At 35.9% G+C, this 21753-nt stretch overlaps 2 protein-coding genes across 6 annotated transcripts in view; one reads left to right on the forward strand and one right to left on the reverse strand.

Moving 5' to 3' along the window:
- AASS (aminoadipate-semialdehyde synthase) overlaps positions 1–1773 on the forward strand; it is a 61217-nt gene extending 59444 nt beyond the window's left edge. The window contains exon 24 of the mRNA XM_032276156.1: positions 703–1773. Coding sequence (XP_032132047.1) covers positions 703–821 — 119 coding nt within the window. The 3' untranslated portion in view covers positions 822–1773. The remainder of the gene's footprint in view (positions 1–702) is intronic.
- Positions 1774–15074: 13301 nt separating this feature from the next.
- The window catches only part of PTPRZ1 (protein tyrosine phosphatase receptor type Z1), a 190459-nt gene continuing 183780 nt past the window's right edge, over positions 15075–21753 (reverse strand). For 4 of the 5 annotated variants that reach the window (XM_032276161.1, XM_032276160.1, XM_032276159.1 and 1 more), the window contains 4 exons: positions 21245–21391; positions 18299–18441; positions 17340–17475; positions 15075–16037 (listed from right to left, as the gene is read on the reverse strand). In XM_032276161.1, coding sequence (XP_032132052.1) covers positions 15897–16037; positions 17340–17475; positions 18299–18441; positions 21245–21391 — 567 coding nt within the window. In that variant the 3' untranslated portion in view covers positions 15075–15896. The remainder of the gene's footprint in view (positions 16038–17339; positions 17476–18298; positions 18442–21244; positions 21392–21753) is intronic. The other variant, XM_032276158.1, reaches the window with a different exon arrangement.

Raw genomic sequence — 21753 nt, forward strand, 5'->3', positions numbered from 1 at the left:
AGGAATACAAATTTCAATTCTCCACTCGCACTAGAAGATCACATAGACATTCAATAAGCATTGCCTCTGTTTGGCCCTTGAGAAAGAATGAAGGAAGTAGGAAATGTCAAAGCATATAAATGTGAAATGATGAGAAAACATGTATAGTAGCATATCAGCTAATGTCAGATTAAATGACCAACTTAGTTATTGAGGAATCAGCGAAGAAGTAAGTGACAAAAGTTGGGATTATTGTGTCCTCTAATGAGGGTGCCCAGGTTCTGTGTTTCAGCCATACTAACAGGTACCTGTGCCCATATAATCAAACTTGTTACAACTTATTCTGTTGGTGTCTTGACTTTTTAAAAAAATGACATTAGCAAGTTAAGCTGACCAATCAGATTTACTTTACTTCTTACTTTACTTTTCTCTGATTGTCTTGGCAGTAATTAGTGCAGGTAAGTGTACAAATTCCTACAGTATCTCTAGGTCCAGCTGTTCTTTCAATCTAAAATTGACTCCTTTTCCTTACAAAGTGTTGACTAAGTAATAATTTACTAAGGGACATTTAAGCAGCTACTTAAAAAATGCCTAGGCCTCCAAGAATTCATTGACTCTGAGTTTGCTTCTAGGGTGATACCTTCTTTGCGGAGACTCATGCTGGGAAAAATTAACCTCTGATATTACCTTTAAAATGGTAATTACACACTTATTTTCTTCCAGGTGAAATTGGAGTCAAAGGCCTAATGGGGCCCTTTTCAAAGGAGATCTATGGACCAATACTGGAGCGAATTAAAGCAGAAGGCATTATGTATACTACACAGAGTACCATTAAACCATAATTGGGAATTATATTTCATTTTTTTCTTCCCAGGCAATACAGCTCTGAAGATGTCTGTGATAAACGGACTTGCTAATGTGCTGTTTTAAAGTATAAAGCATAATATGTTTTGGTTAACACAATGTTGTTTTTGAACTATAAATCTTTATTTTAATATGGAAATGTTTGAAACAGGAGAGGCCACCCACTACCGGAGAACTTTAATAATTCTACCCCGTATTTTAGAAATACGTTTGTGAAAGTGATGATTGTGCTATTTGCTAATTTATTTTGCCACTTTTTTCTCACAAGAACACATTGTCCTATACTCAGCAGATGAAGTTTTACTCTTTTAGTCAGAAAAACTTCCTCATAAAGCTATATTTTTATATTTTTAAAATTGACACAGTTAGCTTTGGATTACCTATGTATGTGTCTTTGCCAAAATGCTATTTTATGCCCTTTTTGTAAAGTTGCAATTTATTTAGTAAATGTAGTTCCTTATACTTTTCTCTTGAGTGTTTGGAAATGAGAATAGATAACACTGAATCACAGTTTACAAGATCACCTCATTAGGCACAGAAAAAGTGTTTAACAAAATACAACACCCTTTCACAATAATAACAAAACAAAACAAAACAAAATGAAACACCTCAATAAACTAGGAATAGAGGAAAACTTCCTCAACCTGATAAAGAACATCTATGAAAAACCCACAGCTAGCATCATACTTAATGGTGAAAGATTGGATTAGTGCCCCCTGAGATCAGAAGTAAGACAAGGATGTCTGCGTTGCCCATTTCTATTCAACTTGTACTGGATAGTCAAGAAGGGGCAAGTAGACAAGAAAATGAAACAAAAGACATCTAGATTGGAAAGGAAGACGTGTAAGTAAGTAGAGATGGGAGATGATATGGTGATTTTATGCATATGAATCCAAAGGAAATCTATAGAAAATCCAAAGACATGAGCTACAAAAACAAAACATTAGAAATAATGAATAAATTCATTACTTCTAATGAATTTATTCATTAGAAATAATGCAAATTCACAGCAAAGTCACAGGATGCAGGATTAAATATACAGAAATTGGTTATCTTTTGATACAGTATCAAGGAATAAATAAAAAATGATATTAAGAAAACAATTTAATTTTCAACAGTGGCAAATCTTGGTGGCTCTTGCCTATAGTTCCAACCCTTTAGAAGTTTGAGGCAGAAAGGCTAGGGGCGAGGAGACCAGCCTGGGAAACAGTGAGATCCCATCTCTACAAAAACAAACAAACAAACAAACAGCTGGTTGTGATGACATGCATCTGTGGTCTCAGCTACTCAGGAGACTGAGGTGAAAGGATGACTTGAATCCCAAAATTCTGGGCTGCAATGAGCTGTAACTGGATCACTGCAATCCAGCCTGGATGACAGAGTTAGACCCTGACTAAAAAAAAAGAAAAAAAAAAAGAAGGTCCAGAAATAGTCCTCACATTTATGGTGAACTGACTTTTGAAAATGGTGCTAGGACAGTTCAGTGATATTCTTTTTCATTGAATGGTACTTGGAATTGTTGATATCCATATGCAAAATATTGAAATTGGACTCCTAACTCATATTGCATATAAAATTAACTCAAAGTTGACTTTAGATCTAAATGTAAGAGCTAATGCTATAAATATCTAAGAAGAAAACATGGCATAAATTTTCCTGACTTAGAATTAGGCAATGATTTCTTAAATAAATGACACTAAAATCACAAGCAACAAAAGAAGAAAATAGGTAAATGTGACATCATCAAAATTAAAAACATTTGTGTTTCCAAGGACACTATCAAGAAAGCAAAAATACAACTCACAGAAAGAGAGAAATTTTTTAAAATCATGTATTAGTTAATGGAGGAATTTGTATTTAGAATATATAAAGAACTGTTGCAATAACAGTTAAAGGCATATAATTTGATTTTTAAAAATTGACAAAAGATCTGAATTTACAGTTCTCCAAAGAAGATATACAAAAGGCCAATAAGCACATGTAAAGATTCTCAACATCATTTTCCATCAAGGAAATGCAAATAAGATCTCCAATGAAATATCACTTTATACTTGCCAGAATAGTTATGTAATTAAAGAGATAATATCATGTGTTGGTAAGGATGCAGATAAATTGGAACCCTCGTACACTGTTGGTGGATACTCAAGAAATATAAAAACAAATGTCTACACAAAAACTTGTGCACAGATGTTCTTTGCAGAATTATTCATAATAACCCAAAATTGAAACAGCCCTAATTTCCATCAACTAATAAATGAATAAACAAAATGTGGCATATCCATACAAGGAATATTATTCAGCAATAAAACATGAGATGAAGTACTGATGTGCACCACAACATAGACAAACCTTGAAAAGATGCCAAATGAAGAATGCCAGACTCAAAAGGCCACATATTATATGATTTCATTTATATGAAATGTCCAGAACAGGCAAATGTATATATAGAGAAGGTAGATTAGTGGTTCGTTAGGTTGAGAGGTTGGAGAGGAAAATGGAGTGCCTGCTGATTAGTATGGGGTTTCTTCTTGGGGTGATGTAAACGTTGTAGAATTGATTGTAATGACGGTGGCACAACTCAATGTACTAAAAACTACGAATTGTATACTTTGAATGTTTGAACTGTGTGGTATGTGGATTTTATCTCAAGTTGTTATAAAAGAATTATAAATACAATTTGTTTATTTGCTTCTTGGGGAAAAATCTCTTGCCTTTAGAGATACAAAGTAAGCACCTGTTTGACCTTCACAAATTGTGCTCGTATCCTGGCATGTGAAACTAATTCTGTCCTCGACAGAAGCAGGTACTATGTGTGAGGTATATGATAGTTGAGAAAACATCTCCTCCTATTTGAAAACAATCAAAATTGATTAAGGCCTGGTCCCACCTATCACAGGTAATATATGAAGATCAATAATCTATTAATAAGTAAAAACATTTTGTTGTGGAATTTTTTTTCTTACCATGACATTCAATTCAACTCAATGGATTAGGAAATACAACTTGTATAATATTGATTTCACACTCTGAAACGATGCCCAGATTAATTGAGAACTGATAAACTAGCACCTTGTGTAGAAAAGAGGACCTAGTTAGTTCTCAGTGTAATTAATTGGTTTGTGCTTTATGATGACAATGAGAATTAAAGGGCATTTGATTTGTAGAGCTGATCAAATGTTAGTGTTGGTGGTCATAGAAAAGGCAATGTCAGTAAGCTTGAATACAGCTATATGTAATTAAACACTACATTATCCCTCAATAACAAATTTTCCTGCAGAACATTTAATGATAAAGGTGGTGGTGATAGGGTTTGGGAATGAATGAGCAGATTATGGTTATAAGCATATGAACATAGACCTTTATCAGGGGTCCACAATTTTTTTTTTGTGAAGGTCAGATATAAACATTTTAGGTTTTGCTGAATAAAGACATCACAGCTGTTCATTTCTGCTTATATATTGTAAAAGCAGCTATAAACAGTATATAAACAAATGTGTATGGCTGTGTTTCAGTAAAACCTTATTTGTAAGAACAAGTGATAGGCAGACTTGACCCTCGAGACAGTTTGTGGATCTCTGGTCTTACCATTCTGGTAGACTTAATGCTCACATCTTTCAGATCTTTCTGCCTCTTTTGCTCTTTTTTAGATAATACCAATATTTGTGTTATCCATTTTTCCTTGTTCTAGATTAATGAGACACTAGATCATACTAGACACTGATCGGCTCTACAACATACTAGCTATTCTCTACTTTATGAAATGAGGATAACAGTAACTCCCAAGATGATTATAAAAATTAATGAGATAGTGAAAGAGAAATGCTTGCCACTTAATAGATGTTAAAACACGAGTGGGTTGTTCTTCCCTTTTTTACAATACAGTTTTTGCCTGAAGTTAATGAGATTTTTAACTTTGATTTTTTTTTCAATTTATTGGATACCTTTGGAAGACTCCTCAAAGATCCATGCTGCTTAAACAAGTCATAGATTTATCTGCTACCTAAGGTGGTTGAAGAGGTGAAAAAAACCACAACAATCATTTGGCCAAGCCTCTGATTTTACAGAACAGAAAATGTGCCTCATAAAGTTAAATGACTTGCCTGAGGTGACAAGACTTAATATTGAAATTTGGTAATCATTTGGAAACACTCAAAATACTTGATAAAATTTGGGAGCACCCTGATTTTTAAAATATCTAGGATGGCTAACTTAGGGCCACCACTAGCCCATATGGTGTCTTTTTGAAAATTAGGACAAGGCATTCCTTCTTTAAGACACTGCTACTGGTCAAAAAATTGTTACCAAATGTACAATTTATTAGCACAAAACACTTTACCCTCTAATGGAAAATTCCCATAATAAATATAGAAATCTTCAATGTCTATGATATGATTAGTTCACCCTTAGATGCAATGCACAATTTGCACAGCTGTGCAAAGTAGATAATCTTATCTTTATATTTTGTATACTATTAGCTTTCTTTATAATGGCTTACATTTGCTGATTGTTTGCAGTAGAACTACATCTGCCAGATCTGAATTCCAGTGAAAGGAATCCAGTGAGAAAACCTGGCTGTTCTGGAATGATACTTGTTATACCGACAGCTCATCTGATAACTTATTTTTTCCAATCTTGTTTTAGTCCTAATGCCCATTCTTAATTTTCATTAATTAACAAGAATTCCAAAACACAGTCCTATTTTGTTGAATTAGGAAGTTACATCACCCCCAATTTGTCACTGTAGTAAAATAGGTTTCTAGTACCTTCTAGTTTTATGTTAGTTGAAAATGTGTGCTACATCACCTGCTAACAAATTCATCAACCCTGGGAATCCCACGTCCAGCCTGAGAGCCTTGTGAAGCTGCATTGATATTGCACTCCTCTTTATTATATTGGCAGCGATTCTGGACTGTTGTCAGGCCCAACTAACCAGACCTTTGGCTCCAATAATCTGGGCCTGGTTCACAGTGAAGCTGGCACAAGGTAAAACAAGCCCCCATAGAAACTTCATAACCCAGACAAAGAAAAAACATGCTCGCCTTAATAGCAAACTATTGATAAATGGAGATTTATTCTTCTTAAGCTGAGAGAAAGAATTAAAAGAAGGTAGAAGCCAAATGGGAGCTGAGAAAGAAACGGAAATGGTTACTGTAAAACCTAGGGAAGGCCAACAGAAAAGATGAGAGAATAGCAATTCCCAGGGGCATGGATTGTTAAAATACTTTTGAAATGTTGAAAATATTTGGCTGGCACAGTGTTTCTATTTAGTTCTGAACTATGAGTCTGGTGAGAATTGTGCAAATAGTTCATTACATAAGATACTTAATGGAGATGGTGTTGCTTTGCATCCTCTTATTCATCTGTCCATATGTTAATTGTTGATGTGTTTCAGATTTCTTTCCTGTTTTTTTTTTCTATGTGTGTTCTCTCTGGATGCATGCATCCTACCCATGGCCTTGAATACCATCTATGTCTTAAATCAGTCCCAAACTTTCTCACCTGAGCTTCAGATTATCTCTACAACTATCTACTTGACATCTCTGTCCAGAGAGTTCCAAGAATTCTTAAACTCAACGTAAATTTAACAGCTTATACTATAAATTTGTGTTTCTCAATGGGACCACACCAGGTCCCCTAAATGAATCCTCTGTGTGATTACTGATTTCAGGAACTGGCAACTGCTATCACCCTAGTTGCTCTCTATATAATCCTTGATGCCCTCTTTTCTGTCACTTCCACATTCACCAAATCAGGATTTCTTCCTCTTTTCTATTAAACTTATTGGCTCCATGCAAGTCTTTCTACCTACAAACTACTTGTCTTCTTCAGGCTGCTATTATATTTTATGTGAGTCATTGTGACAGTTTTTCACCTGGCCTCCCTGTCTCCAGAATTACTCCACTAATGACCATTCTCGTCACAGTAGACACATTGATCTTTCAAAACTGCAAATATGGTCATGTTCTTACTCTCAGTTGTCTCCCCATTCCTCCCACGATAAAGTTCAGACCTCTTAGAGCCTCCAGGGCTCTGCGTAAACGTCCCTCTGTATATCTTTATAGTCTCATCTCATCACTGCCCACCTCCTTACAAAATATTATCCAATTCCTGAACTTTCTTCACCTCCTTGAATAGGCTTGTTCTTTCTTGCTTTTGAGCCTTTTCTGATAATGTTTCTTTTAACCAAGATACTCATCTCCCCCAGAACTTTCACCTAGTTAACTCCTAGTCCTCTTTTTCAGTTGTAGCTGAGAGGTTACTTCCTTGAGGATTTGCAAGTGTGAGTTAGGTATTTTTAAAGAACCCTATACGATTTTTTTTTTCCACAACACAGATGACTCTGTGATCTCATTGACTGGAGGCTTTTGAAAATATGAAGAAGATTTTTGGTTGTTACAGACTCAGGGCAGGGTGCTGCTGACAACTGGTAGGTGAGGGCCAGAGACAATAAATCCCCGCCGAGAGAAGCCACTCAGAGCAATCAGTTTCCTTGATTTATTAAGGCATCATATAACTGTAAAACCATTTCAGATACCTTTGCATTGTAATTTGCTTTGATGATAATGATTGTGTTAATATTATCATCCCTTTCAAATCGTGGGTAGGTCTATTAGTGCATTGATAAAAGCAGTCTTTGATTTCCATTTCCAAGGTTAAAAAATAAATAAATCCCCACTGAGTCATACACCATATGGGCAAAACTATTTCTAGCACACCTGTTGCACTCAAATCTTGGCCTTACCATCTCACTGCACACCTTTGAACTTCCAACTGTCAGCCTCTCTTTGCCTGAAGGCTTTCTTTGACAGTGAAAGCTCTCTTCACCCATGATCACAGCAGCCCAGAAATGCCAGGAATTGTGACCTTCCCCACCTCCATTCTCTGCAGCCAGCCAGTAACCCGTGGGAGTTGATGTATCAATCAGCTAGCTCCTTAGTTTTTTGGATAGGATAACCTGGATGTGGATATGTCTTCCACTGGCTCCCAGAATTCTACAAAGGGATTATATTCCAGTTATCCACTTGAGGAACTTGACTTATACTACATCCACTATCAGCTGTCTTTCCTTCCCTGACTCTTTGTCCTACTGAAAGGCATTAAATTCTTGTCACAGGTTCTGCTTCTATAGCAGTCCAAATTAAGATTCCAATAGACTCCTATTTATCTTCAACACCTATCATGGTGCCTAACCCATAGCAGAAATTACATATATACAAATATATATAACATAATATTGTATAAATTTGTTATATATATAATTTTAATTGTATGTAATTATATAGTATAATTGCTTGTTTTGTATATATAGGTAATGGTTACTATATATAATTTCTGAACAGAGGTGTCAATTGTATGTATAACTATATACATAATTACAATATATAATTATAACCTTACAAACTATGATTATATATAAAGCAATTATGCTATATAGGGTATAATTATTTAATTCTGCCATATACATAGATTGTGGAATAGTATTGACAGCTTTAAAAGCCATGGTATGAAGATGTGGTGAAGGTGGAAGTGGAGATAAGGAAAAGTTGTTACAGGTTTGGCTTGTATATAATTCAGCTTTAGGTTATGTTTTAACATTGGATGGCAATGCTAAAGAGACACATTCTTCTCTATGATTTGTTGCTTCTTGGAGATAGTGTGAAAATTTTCCCAAAACATGAGGGTGGGTAAAGAGCATCAGCAGGAGTTTGAGCCAACGCTGACTATCAAAATCAATGTATAGCCATAGTTTTAGGTCACTTCATGGTTGACAATACAGGGGGCTGATAGGATCAGCTTTGTGCTCTAAAAGATTTATTAGACTGAGTGTTGAGAATGAGTCAGGGAAAGGGGAAAGGGCTGGAAGAAGACATATTCTAAGACTACTGCAGTAGTAGAAGAAAAGATGCTTGGAAAAATGATTGGATGGTCATAGCATCATTTAGTCAATTCTTTTCCAGTTTGCTGAATTTGGAGCAGGGAGCATAAACCACTCTAAGTATTTTAAAGAAAGGAATCATAAAAGGCACGAAGACCAAGAGTGTATACACATAGCTAGGGTCCTATGATTGGAAAGCTAGAATCAGAAGCAACTACTCTTACTGCCATGGTTCCGATACTAGCTACTAGGATCCTGTTGCAGAAAAATTATATCTTTATCACCTTGCTTACCAGCAGGGGCCAAGAGGGAAGGAAGAAGGCTACTGTGAATTTCTCTCTTCTAAATATGCATAAGGGTATCTACATGGTAGCCAGGAAGTGAAAAAGCATGAGTAAATACATGACAAATCATTTTTAAATTTATTTATTATACTTTAAGTTCTGGGGTACATGTACAGAACTTGCAGGTTTGTTACACAGGCATACATGTGCCATGGTGGTTTGCTATATCCATCACCCTATCATCTATATTAGGCATTTCTCCTAATGCTATTCCTCCCCTAACTCCCCAACCCATGACAGGCCCTGGTGTGTGATGTTCCCCTCCCTGTGTCCATGTGTTCTCATTGTTCAACACCCACTTATGAGTGAGAACATGCAGTGTTTAGTTTTCTGTTCTTGTGTCAATTTGCTGAGAATGATGGTTTCCAGCTTTATCCATGTCCCTGCAAAGAACATGAGAACTCATTTTTAGGTAATCATTTAATATTACATTATAATGCATGGTAAAATAATATTGTCTGTGTTTCCAGACCTATGACTCCCTGCATTTGGTGGAACATACTTCCTAGCTGTGAAGGAGTCTGGGAAATACAGTTTCTAGCATTTTAGGCTTTGAAGTGTACGAAGTGCTTTAGTTATTATTGCTGTGTAACAAATTACCCCGAAACGTAGTATCTTGAAACAGTAGCCACTTATTTTGCTCATCCACCTATAATTTGGGCACAGCTCAGTGCAAACAACTTGTCTCTGGTCCATGTAGTGTCACTTGAGATATGTTGATACGAAGCTGGAGAATCTGTTTCATGACAGCTTGCCTTCATAGCTGACAAAATGTTTCTGCCTGGAGGCTCATCTGGAGCTGTGGGCCAGGGCCTTGGTTTCTTCCACGTGGGTCTTTCCATGGCTGTGCAGCTTTGACACAGCATGGTGGGGCTGCTCCAGGAGCCAACATTCCCAGAATGTGAGAACACAGGCAGAAGCTGTGTTGTCTTTTATGACTAGGGCTTGGAAGTCACATAGCATCACTTTTCCGTAGATTCAAGAGGAGGGACCATACACCCTGCTTCTCAATGGGATGAGTTTCAAAGAGTCACCTATAGTACAGAAGATATTGTCCGGCTGTTTTTGGAAAATATAATTTGCTGCAGAAATGTTCCCTAGAGGGTGAGTGACTGTGAATACACAGTGATTACCCTTGTTGTCAATCTTTCTCATTGGTTTTGTCAATATTTCCTCAAAGGCCTTAGTAAATTTTTTTAACAGTTAATTTTCTTCTCTAGGTAGTTTATTGAATCTTTGTATATATCTCCTTGAAGTTAGAACTAGAATGCCATATAGACAAAATGTGGAACTGTTTTCATTTAACATTCTCTAAAAAGCCCAGGAAACACACAGCTTTAATTTCCTGTCTCTTAAGTTACTTGAAGTAAAGGTGCTATAACAGACTGCTATTTTAATATTTTTCATAAAGAACTTTAAGGCTTATAGTTTTCACTACAAGGCTTCATTAAATAAATTAGCAATGAGGACAAAAATCACTTGCATCAGTTCATTTATTTGTGTGGGTAATTCAGAACTAAAGCAACTCTCCTAGGATTGAAGCAAGATAACAGAAATCTGAGAGATACTGGGAATGGCTCATCCAAAAGTAAAATATTTCAAATTAGTATATTTGGGACAGTTTTATAAAGTCAGTGTTTCTTGTGGCCTGCTTAGAATATGTCACAGCTGATGGACTGATGAGAATGTTTTGTATGTAACAAGAAGTTTCAATTTCACACCCACAGTTTTTCCTACTCCCACATCTTATTTTTCTTTAAAAAATGTTTTTCTTAAAAAAATACCTTGGTAACTACAATTCAATGTTAAGGATGTCTAGATTCTTAAAACTGGTGTAGTATCTTACATTTATTTGTCTTAACATTTAATGCCACCTTCTCTAACACACTCATCATACTAATGAGGAAGAGACCTCTAATGTACCAGAATATCTTGCAATTAGCAAATGAATGATAATAGTCAATTATGGTTTAGAAAACTAAAAAGTATATTTTGTTTTGTTTATCTTGACAAATGTGCAGATTTCTCATTTTCCCTAAAGAGTTAAATTTAATTAAATTAGTGCTTAAAATTTCTGATGCACTATTTTTAAACAGAATTCAATTCTAATATCACATTGTAAAATTTATCTGCTAATAGAGATTATGGTTTCCAAGTTTTGTGTATTACAGAAATAGCCTGTCATAGTAGGTAGTAACAGATTTGAGGCTTTCAGATAAGAAATATTAAAATTCAGTAAGATCTCCACTGTATAATTTGAGCAGAACATGCATCTGTTAAATGTTTGCATTGATTTTATATAAGAATCTGCTGTCATAGTATCTCAAGAAGTATCATATTAGAACTATGATGAACTTTGTAGTCCTTATAGAGGTAGCTAAAGAGATGGATTATGCTCCTGATTAATATTACTTCTGAGGTTTCAAATCAGCTCTCCATACTTTAAAATTGGAGGTACCATTTGATTTGTATAGAGCATCCTTTTTCAACTGGACCAATTCACAAAGATCTCCCCCCCCCCAAAAAAAAAAACAAAAAACAAAGAACAGATATTTTACCAAAACTGGTAAACTTATTATGTTAAGTAACGTTGCCTATAGAGCATCAGGTTTACAAGGAAATGAGTATTAAAGAGAGTATTTTCATTTTAAGTAAAAATCAATGCATTTTTTTCATTCATCTAAAATACTGTGAGTGCCTTTATTGTGACAGGCACCATTCTACATATGGGGATATGAGGTTAACAAAAAGAGTAATGACTCCTCTTCTCATGGAGCTTAAATACCAATGAAGGGGATAAATAACAAACAAATATGTCAGAAAAGAAAAAGTGTTATGGACACCGCATGTTCTCACTCATAGGTGGGTGTTGAACAATGAGAACACATGGACACAGGGAGGGGAGCACTACACACTGGGGTCAGTTGGGGGGAATAAGGGAGGGATGGTGGGGCGTGGGGAGCTGGGGAGAGATAGCAAGGGAAGAGATGCCAGATGTAGGTGATAGGGGGTACAGCAGCAAATCACACTGCCACGTGTGTACCTATGCAACAATCTTGCATGTTCTTCACATGTACCCCAAAACCTAAAATGCAATAAAATAAATAAATGGGGGGGAAAAAAAGAAAAAGTGTTATGGATAAAAATAAAGCATGATAAAGAGACGAAGAAGGTCTGGTGGGGGTGGTGGAGAGGCAGGCTGCTGACATTCTGCTGATGCTCATGACTCAGTCTCTTCTGATGGTTACTGCTAAATATTTCGAATCTCCTTCTTCAGGGGAGGGAATGATGCTTCTCTGAGGAGGTGATATTTGATCAGAGACCTGAACCCATGAATGGAACAATAGAACTCTAATAGAACTCCTGCCAATGGAGGTGTCAACGGCATAATTCTTTTGGAAAGTGAGAGTAGTCACGTAAAAATGTTCATACTATCTCCTCCCCCAAATAACACAATTGGCTCTGAGGAATAATCCTAAACATGGTAAAAAGCTTTTTTACACAAAGAAATGTTTATCATTGTATTGTAATAGGAAGGATTTGAAAGAGCCTAAAGAGCCAGTATTAGGAAAATGATTACAAGAGCCATAGCATAACATCAGGTTTCTCTGTCTTGGCACTATTGAAGTTGTGTTCCGCGTGATTCTTTCTTGTGAGGACCGTCCTATGCATTGTTGAATATTTGGTGGCATTTCTGGCTTCTATCCAGTAGTTGCCAGTAGCACCCCTCACCCTCTGGCCAGTTGTAATCATCAAAAATATCCCCAGACATTGCCAGACAGTGTCAAATATCCCCTTCTTTGAAATCACTATAGTGGATGAAATATTACTTAGCCTTGGTAGCGGTAGGCTTATAAATTATGTGTAATAAAAAATGCCTACATCACTATAAAAAGAAGCATCAAAATGTATTTGCAATGAGACCACAATTATAAAAATAAAACAATGTATGGAAAAAAGCTGTGAATGTGTTAAACACAAGGAATGATTTTTGGTGCTTGTGGAAATAATTGAGTGAGACTTACCTGACTTACCTGGCTTCATTTATTTTCATTTGCCTCATAACTGATTATTGTCTCAGAGTTAAGGATCAAGAAAAGAGAAAATGTTGCTGTATCTGACAGGAATTTTCTTTTTAATCTGTTTCAGAGTATATTTATTAACATTTATGTGAGAATGCTTAATTGATATGACATACATGTTACTGCATAATTATTTTCTGTTGGACAAGACTGTAAGTCACATTACTAAATAAATAACCTTAAAGGGTAAAAAAATTGTGTATCTCCTCAAAGATTGCTTGTTCCTGGGACAAAGGCTAAGGGAAAAATAGACAAAATAATTAAGGTGACATGTACTACTGATTCAGATCAGCTTATGTTTAGACATTGTGGGTGGTGATAAAACAAAACTGTAAAAAAAAAAAAAAGAGGACAAGGAGATAAGGTTAGAAAGCAATGAAGGAATTCAAAATTAACCTTGTGTCCTTTCTCCCTGGGAGTGTAAATAAGAAGTACATTAATTCTTTTTGTATCTTCTAGAGAAGTGCTTATCACCATTTGGGGATTTGTCATACTATTTATGGGACTTTTTTTGTGTACCTATTTCCATTTCATAGCCCCCATGATTATTGCTTTAAAAGAAAAGCTCCCATATAAAGGAAAGCTAATTAATTTTAACTCTAAGAACATGGTAAAAATTTCTTGATATTGCTTGAGGTAACTGGAGGCTCCCTGAAGTGTTTTTGCTATAGAGCAATGGTTCTGAACCTTAGGCATGCATTACATTGTTGGGCCTAGTCCCCGGAGTTTCTGACAGCTAGATCTGGGATGGGAATCTGAAATTTGCATTTCTAACTAGACTCCTGGTTTTGTTGAAGCTACAAATCTGGGAATTATACTTTGAGAGCCACTAATTTAAACAAAATTTCTCTGGCTTCCTGTTCTGGGCCCTGAGCTGAGAGCATCCTTAGGAACCAGTGCTCCTTTGCAGGCAGTACTATAAAACACTCCTGGCTGAGGTAGGGGACTGCTGCAAGCATCCAAGCCTGCCTGACTAATGATTCCGTTTGCCTGCATTTCAGTTCCATGTGGCTCTTGGATCTTGATGATTTGCCTCAACATGGGTCCTCTTCTCTTTTTCCATTCTGGAATGATTTACCCTCCTGGTCCTTGTCTGTCTTTTCCAATCTCCTGCTTAGCTTGACCATTGCTTTAATATTAGAGTCTCTGACTAGCAAATCTGCCTACTTCTAACTCCCAGCTAATTTCTAAACCTGAAGTTCCCAACATTTCTTGGTACCTGATGCTCTTATTTCATCAGTAACATTTTCATAATTCTGTGTCTTGGTCTATTCAGACTGCTGTAACAAAATACCATAAATGTGGTGGCTTATAAACAATGTAGATTTATTTCTCACACTTCTGGAGGCTGGGAAGTTCCAAGATCAAGGTGCCAGCAGATTCGATGTCTGGTGAGGGCTTGCTTTCTTAGAGACAGCTGTCTTCTCATCACACTCTCACACAGCAAAAAGAGTGAGAGGTCTTGCTCAGGCCTCTTTCATAAGGACACTAATCTCATTCATGAGAACTCTGCCCTCATGACCTAATCACCTCCCTAAGGTTCTACTTCCTAATATTATCTCCTTGAGGGTAAGGGGATAAATTGTGGGGAGACACAAACATTCAGATCATAGCACTTCCCAAGCCAAAGCAAACACGTAATTGTTCTGTTCATTAAGTAGTTAAGTTCAAATAATTCAATAGTAAAAGTTTGTGCAGTATCTGCACATGTTGCTGTGTTGTCCTCACAAATGGAAAGTTTTGTGACTTTCCTGTGTACCTCAATGCACAGTTTGAGACCCACTGCTCTAAACCCTGTCCCATTAAACCTTGTCCCATCCTACTAGCTTTTTTTTTTTTTTTTTTTTTGCTGCCATCATCATAGGGGGTCCCAGGTCCACAATTTTTGCCACACACGCCTCAGCACCATGCTCCCAAGCAAACCACAAATTGATGGCAATATTTATATTTATTTTTGTAATTCGTTGGATAGAAACCATTTGAACAATGTTTGGTAAGGTGTTATTCTCATAAAAACTTATTTCAATTTTCCACAGAAAACTTATTTCTATTTTCCACAGAAGTTAAAATTACATGCTGAAACAAAGTTAATGACTTAGATAACACAATATAATGTCAGAAGACTGGTAGAGTAAGACCAGATAATAAACTACATCATTAAACTAAACAGTAACACAGAACTAGAAAACTGATTCAGTAGTAAAATATAAAAATCTACAATTATAAATATAAATTTGGTCCATGAAGACACTAGGGCAGTATTTACAATAAGTAACAGATTATTTCTACTTTAGGTGAATACTGAGTTGTAAAATGTTGAATATCATAGGGAAGAGTGTTTTATTTACAGTCTACTGTATTAAAAGTTATATTTCTAGCAAACCTGATGATTGCTACAAATACAGCTAAAAATTTGACACTAAAAACAAACATTTTCTGTAGTTGGGAATTGCTAATCTCTATAAATTGAAATTTTCTGTTAAAATCAATACAGAAAAAAAATACCACAATTCCATTCTTAGAAATACTGTAAAATTCAATCATTTTAGTTCAAATGTAATAAGTAAATTACAAGTCTTGCAAAAAGGCACACATTGTTAATGATATAAATTTGGCAGCAGAATCCTATGTCATGAAAGTTACTGTCAGGTGATGGGAAGTCAACAGATAACAGAACTAGACTGATTTTCCTGCCTAATTTTAGGAAGAGGAAACAGTGCTCAGATGTGAGTTCCTCCACCCCTTTCTGTGTTAAACTAAAGACTCTAAGCTCTCAGCTATATTTCCATCAGGCAGTGCTGCACCGTTACTGTCCAGAGAGGTGGACGGATTCTCTTCCTGCCTTGTGCTCACAAGGCTGAGGACCACTTTGTAGAGAAATTGATACTGCTCCTGGAGAACAGAAGATGGGAAGTTATAAATAGGAAGCTCAGTGAAGACATATATTTTTAAAAAGAAGGAATAGTTTTGGGCACACTTCAGCACTGTTCATGAAAGGACAATGTGTTAAGGGCATTGTTATACTCAGCAGACGTACACAACCTATACGTGAATGCATTTAATGATGCACTGCTTCACATGGAGGCCTAATGGTTTTTGGCTATGATGCTGCTCATTGGCTCGGGTTCTCTGTAGCTCTGACGTCTCTTTTTGATTAAATTAATTTTGCAATTGCCAAACCATTCACTGACCTAGACAATTAACCTACATACATTTGCCAATAATAAGCACTTTCTTTTTATTCATTTACTTCATGAAATCAGAAGGTGATGTGACAGGGTTCTGTTAATTTGTAGGGGAAACAGTTTGACACTAGGCACCAGTAACTCACTCAGAAACAAGTTTCTTCTTTTTTCTCTACTTGTTAGAAAGTCCACTGGGTCTGCCTCTTTATGGACAGGTCTCAGAAATGACTGTACTGTCAGCCTGGGACCCATGGAGAATGCTGTCCTTCACACTATAAACTCTTCACCAATAAGAGGAATTTCACATTCTATCAGCCCGACCGGTCCTATGCTCTGCTATAAGCAAAGGTAAGTACCTGCTCTACTGTGGTCTCAAAGTCGTGGCACACAGAAGAATGAAACAGTTTTTCTCTTACAGATGCCATCTCAGGCAGTTTGGGAAGAGGCAGCTACAGAGAACCCGAGCCAATGAGCAGCATCATAGCCAAAAACCATTAGGCCTACATGTGAAGCAGTGCATCATTAAATGCATTCATGAAGTGTCCATCTCCAGAAAGCAGTTTCACACAGCACAAGCTTGATACAACTCAGCTTCCCCGAATGCGACTTTTAATAGGGTCTCCTCTGCAGTGTATGTGCACGAAGATTACCTTGACCTCTTGCCACCTGGTCTAGGCTGGAGCTTTAAAGAAGGTTCCTTTATAAAGCCCTTAAACAGACCAAGGAGCTGAAGATAAGCCTATGACTTCTACATTCACCTAAGCTTCTCCAATTGGACTATTTGCATTGTTTACTATTACACAGAAAGGCAAACATGAGATTTAAAAATTTTGCCATAAATTTTCTGAAGGATAAATTTTAGATGTCTATTGTTCTATAGATTGTGGACTTGTAATTCAGCTTGAACACTACATGCTGAAGTTATCAGTTAATCTGAGTTTTCAGCAGCCTCTGGGAAATTAGTAGTACTCTCTCAGTGAAAAATTTGGTTCACTGCCTTGTTACTTACAATGTCAGCAAAGACTCCTGGCCTCATCAGATTGATCATCTTGGCTACCTGGTAAACATCCATGGAATTTTCTTTTTCTAGTTGGTGCATAAGTGTTGTCAGAGCACAGAAAGTTCCTGCAGTCACTCCTCCGTGCCTTGTAAAAAAAGGGAAAGGAACAAAGACTCCATTGAGATGCACCAAACACTCACATTTAGAACTCACAAAGCACATAGTCTTGACAATTTTGCAGCAAAAACATGAAACTTTTAATGAATTGTCTCTCTTCACTTTTTGCACAAAGAGCTGTGATTTAATCTGAAATACTGCCAAGTGTTCATGATACTAGTAGTGGCATACTTTACAGAAGTTTAATATTTGCTTATGGTTTATTGTTTGTATACTATGAAAGCGGTTGGCAATAATAAAAAATAACCTAACTGGGAGTATGATATAAATACATGTATAATACATATATAATATAAATGTATAAATACAAATATAACAAATTATATTATATATATATTAAAAAACATAAGTTTAGCATATGCATTTTTTATTTGTTTATAATGGAATCCTGGAAAGTTTTATTGGATAACGTTTCTTGTTTCTTATAAATAAAAACTGTATCAATTTCACTTCTAAGCCAGGAAATCAATGACTGAAAAATGCCTCTGGTTGGCTCCTGTATAATTTTCACTGCTAAAACAGTGACTTATTATACAAAGTGTTCTCAGCATCAAATGCAAGAGCAGATGCTTGTGATCATGAACCCATTCTGTCCTCAACAGGGACTTCAAGTTAAAAAAAAAAAAAAAGGATATTCTGGGTTAACTTTATTGATAGGATGCTTGCTGATAATCTATCATGGCTGAATCATCACAGTGGGTCCAAAGCATTAGGTTTGTCTGAAGACAACAGAAATATACATATGGCCAGAGAATGTGCAGGTGTGAAACAAGGTAACTTGTGGAACTTACTCATCGTGAACAATCATGGGCCCATCCCTATTGGCAGCTTCTTCTTTTATAACACTTATAAGTTCAAAAGTTTTACTAATGGGGCTATCTGGATTTGGCCATTTAGGACACTGAAAATGCCTCACTTCAAGTACATAATCATCCTATAAGAAGAAAAAACAAAGTAATGTTAGTGAGTGACAGTTTACCATGAGTGGAATCACTGAGGAAAATCAGGAATTACAGTAAGGTAATAAAACCTAATGGCAGGTATGAGTGAGCAGCAGTAGTTGTGGTACATTCATCATAGAAGGAAGAAACTGTTGTGATGCCACATTTACCATGCATAGATTTACTCAGTAGGATCAAAAGATGTAATTTCTTTTCTTCATTCTAAAAATAAACTGAGTGTGAAATATGTCAATGCTTAGAAACCATGAAACTACGTACCAAAGATGTATTTGCACTACTAAATTCAAATATATAAAAGGAAATCATTGGTGTTAAAATTTGTTTTGAAAATAGCATATACTTTCTTCATATGTCAGTAATCTTCAGGCTTAAGTAAAAGCAGGAGATTGCATGACACAGTGGAGAAAACGCTGGCAAGGAGGTGGAGATCCAGGTTCAACTCGGATCCCAATTCTGATTCTTAAGTGACCAATGACTATGACTTGATTAAATCCCTTAAACCTCTGAACCGCAGCTACCAAAAGTGTATTTAAAAAAAAAAATACATTTAAAAACAAGTAGCAGAAACTAATTTTTACATGAAAGTGCAAAGGGCCAAAATAGCCAACATACTAATACAGAAGGAAAACAATAGAGGAAATTAACTCATCAGATATCAAGAATTACTCTAAGCTATAAGAAGTAAAACACTGCCATTGTGGCTGAGGGATAAACAAAGTGACCAATGGAATAAAATATATGTCCAAGAACATGAACATACATATATAAATTATATGAATGACCGAACTGATATTGCTAATCCATGTTCTATTTCTTAAAGTCATTGGTGGGTAACAGTAATTTATTACAACGTTTTTCAACCTTGCACATATCATATAAACAACTTAAATATATCTAATATTTAATAAATTCTTAAAAATAGTACTCATAACAAATAAGTAAAAGGCCCCTAGCTTTTGAGCTCAGTAGAATAGACCTTCACCTGTCTACCAACCTCAAATGCTGTGATATTTGGGCAAAGTGCCTAAAAATGTCTGAAGTTAATGAAACTGTCCACTTTAGTCTTTCCTTCTTTTTTGACCATTGTTATAGAAGTACTGTCCATACCTGAGTTGGGCTGCTGGATTATCAAATTGGCCATGATAGCTGATTTACATAAATGAGACGTACTGAATTGGGATCAATCAGGAATCTTTACTATCTAGTTTATTTTCTGCATAATACTAGGAGAAAAACGGTGCTGATTTCCCAATGCCGGGCAAGATCTTAAACATGACTGGTAATCAAGACAATGGGTGTGACAAGATAATAGGTATCTAATGATTATTACTCTTGTAATAAGCTTTCTTACTAATTGGGAATAATGGGAAGAAGGCATGAGAGATGGCAGATCTAAATGGCTGCTACTAAAGTTGTCAGGGAATATCACAGGTAGAAATTACAATGGAATATTAAGAGCTCTCAGGGACCTTAGGAGCCTTCTAGTTCCTGCCCCTCATATTACAAATAAGGAACCGAAGTCACTTTCCCAAGGCCACACTGCTCATCTGTGGCACTGAAATCAACATGTTCATGATACTATTCTACAGCCATACTGTTTATATTGTGTTATTTGTATTGTCAAGTTCATACGTTTTGGTCATCTAAATGTTCTAGGGAATAAAGCATCTTCTTGTATACCATATATGTACTAGTTTTCAAAACTAGGGAAAAGTGAAACATTCAAACCATTTAGAACATGATATAATCTTTGTCAAATTGAGAAGATACTCTGAAACTCACATGTCTTAGATATCATTATTAGTATCTTTTAGTATTTTACTATAGTTTTATGTAAATAATTATTGACAAAGGATTCAATAATAGATATTTGCACATAATTAAGAGTTTAGTAAAGCAATATATTATATTGTAGATAACAAGAGTATCTTGTGTGATAGACAACCAAGACCTTAGTAAAATATTCCTAGGTTATTGTACGGCATGCTTTTGAAGCACTTCACTTAACAACTTATTACATCACTATCACTCATCAACTTTTACTTTTACCTTTTTTTTTCCTTTTTTTTTTTTTTTTATGGAGTCTTTTTCTGTCACCAGGCTGGAGTGCAGTGGCATGATCTCAGCTCACTGCAATCTCTCCCTCCTGGGTTCAACTGATTCTTTGACCTCAGTCTCCAAAGTAGCTGGGACTACAGACATACACCATCACACCTGGCTAATTTTTTGTATTTTAGTAGAGACGTGTTTTGACCATGTTGGCCAGGATGGTCTCAATCTCCTGACCTCGTGATCTACCCACCTTGGCCTCCCTAAATGCTGGAATTACAGATGTTAGCCACCAGGCCTGGCCCAACTCATCAACTTTCTACATTGGTAGAGAATAGTAAGTTTCAGTAGGTAGTATTTCTCCCATTTTACAAAAGAGACTACAAGGTGAGGGCTTATATTAAAACATGGGAATTAGAATTAATAAATTTATTCTTTTACTGTGTTTATTTTCCACCTAAGTTCTGTCAACCATTAATCTGGAGTAAAAGAGCTTTGATTTCCTGTGTGTGTAAAATTCAGGAATGATGTATTACTGATTAATTGTTTAATGATTCTACACCATTTTGAAAATGAAAGTGACAAGGTAATTTGATTATTTGGGTAATTGTCTCAGTTGGGAAAAGATCAGAATCATGCTTTTCATTTCTAGGAAACATCCTTAGGTCAGAATATGTTTAACATGTGTTTAAGATAAAAATAGTGTCATTTAACTTATATCCTTACCTGTGTAGCTTCTAAGATAAAGTCCTGAATTATAAGTTTTTCCTCATTAGATAGACATTTATGTTCTTCAGCCATAAGAGTTACCTTAAAGCTCTCGCAATTTATAGGCTCATCTTTATTTGGCCAGTAAACAAATTCATCTTCTGCCTGGAGGAGTACAAATGAAAGAAGAGTCTAGATTTAACTACAATGCCTAATAAGTCAGGTTGTGAAATAAAGTTAATTAATTGGCACAGAAATTTCAACTCAAATTTTTCTTTGAATCTGAATATTTACTCTTAAAGTCTTCCTGGTGCCTTCAACTAGATTGATGAATAAAATATCACACTTAGGAACCCAAACTATTGCTTTATTATTTTATGCTCTTAATTTATCAACAGCAATGATAAGCTTGCTGCTTTTGTAACTGACAACTGAGTAGAGAAGACTCAAGTAATTTTAAGAGCTCAGGAACTTCTAGCCTCATGAGTAATGGTCACACAATAATTTTATAGACAAGGACTGAATAT

This window comes from Sapajus apella, unplaced genomic scaffold (assembly GCF_009761245.1).
Source record: "Sapajus apella isolate SASKATOON/1434 unplaced genomic scaffold, GSC_monkey_1.0 scaffold7, whole genome shotgun sequence".
Classification (NCBI taxonomy): Eukaryota; Metazoa; Chordata; class Mammalia; order Primates; family Cebidae; genus Sapajus; species Sapajus apella.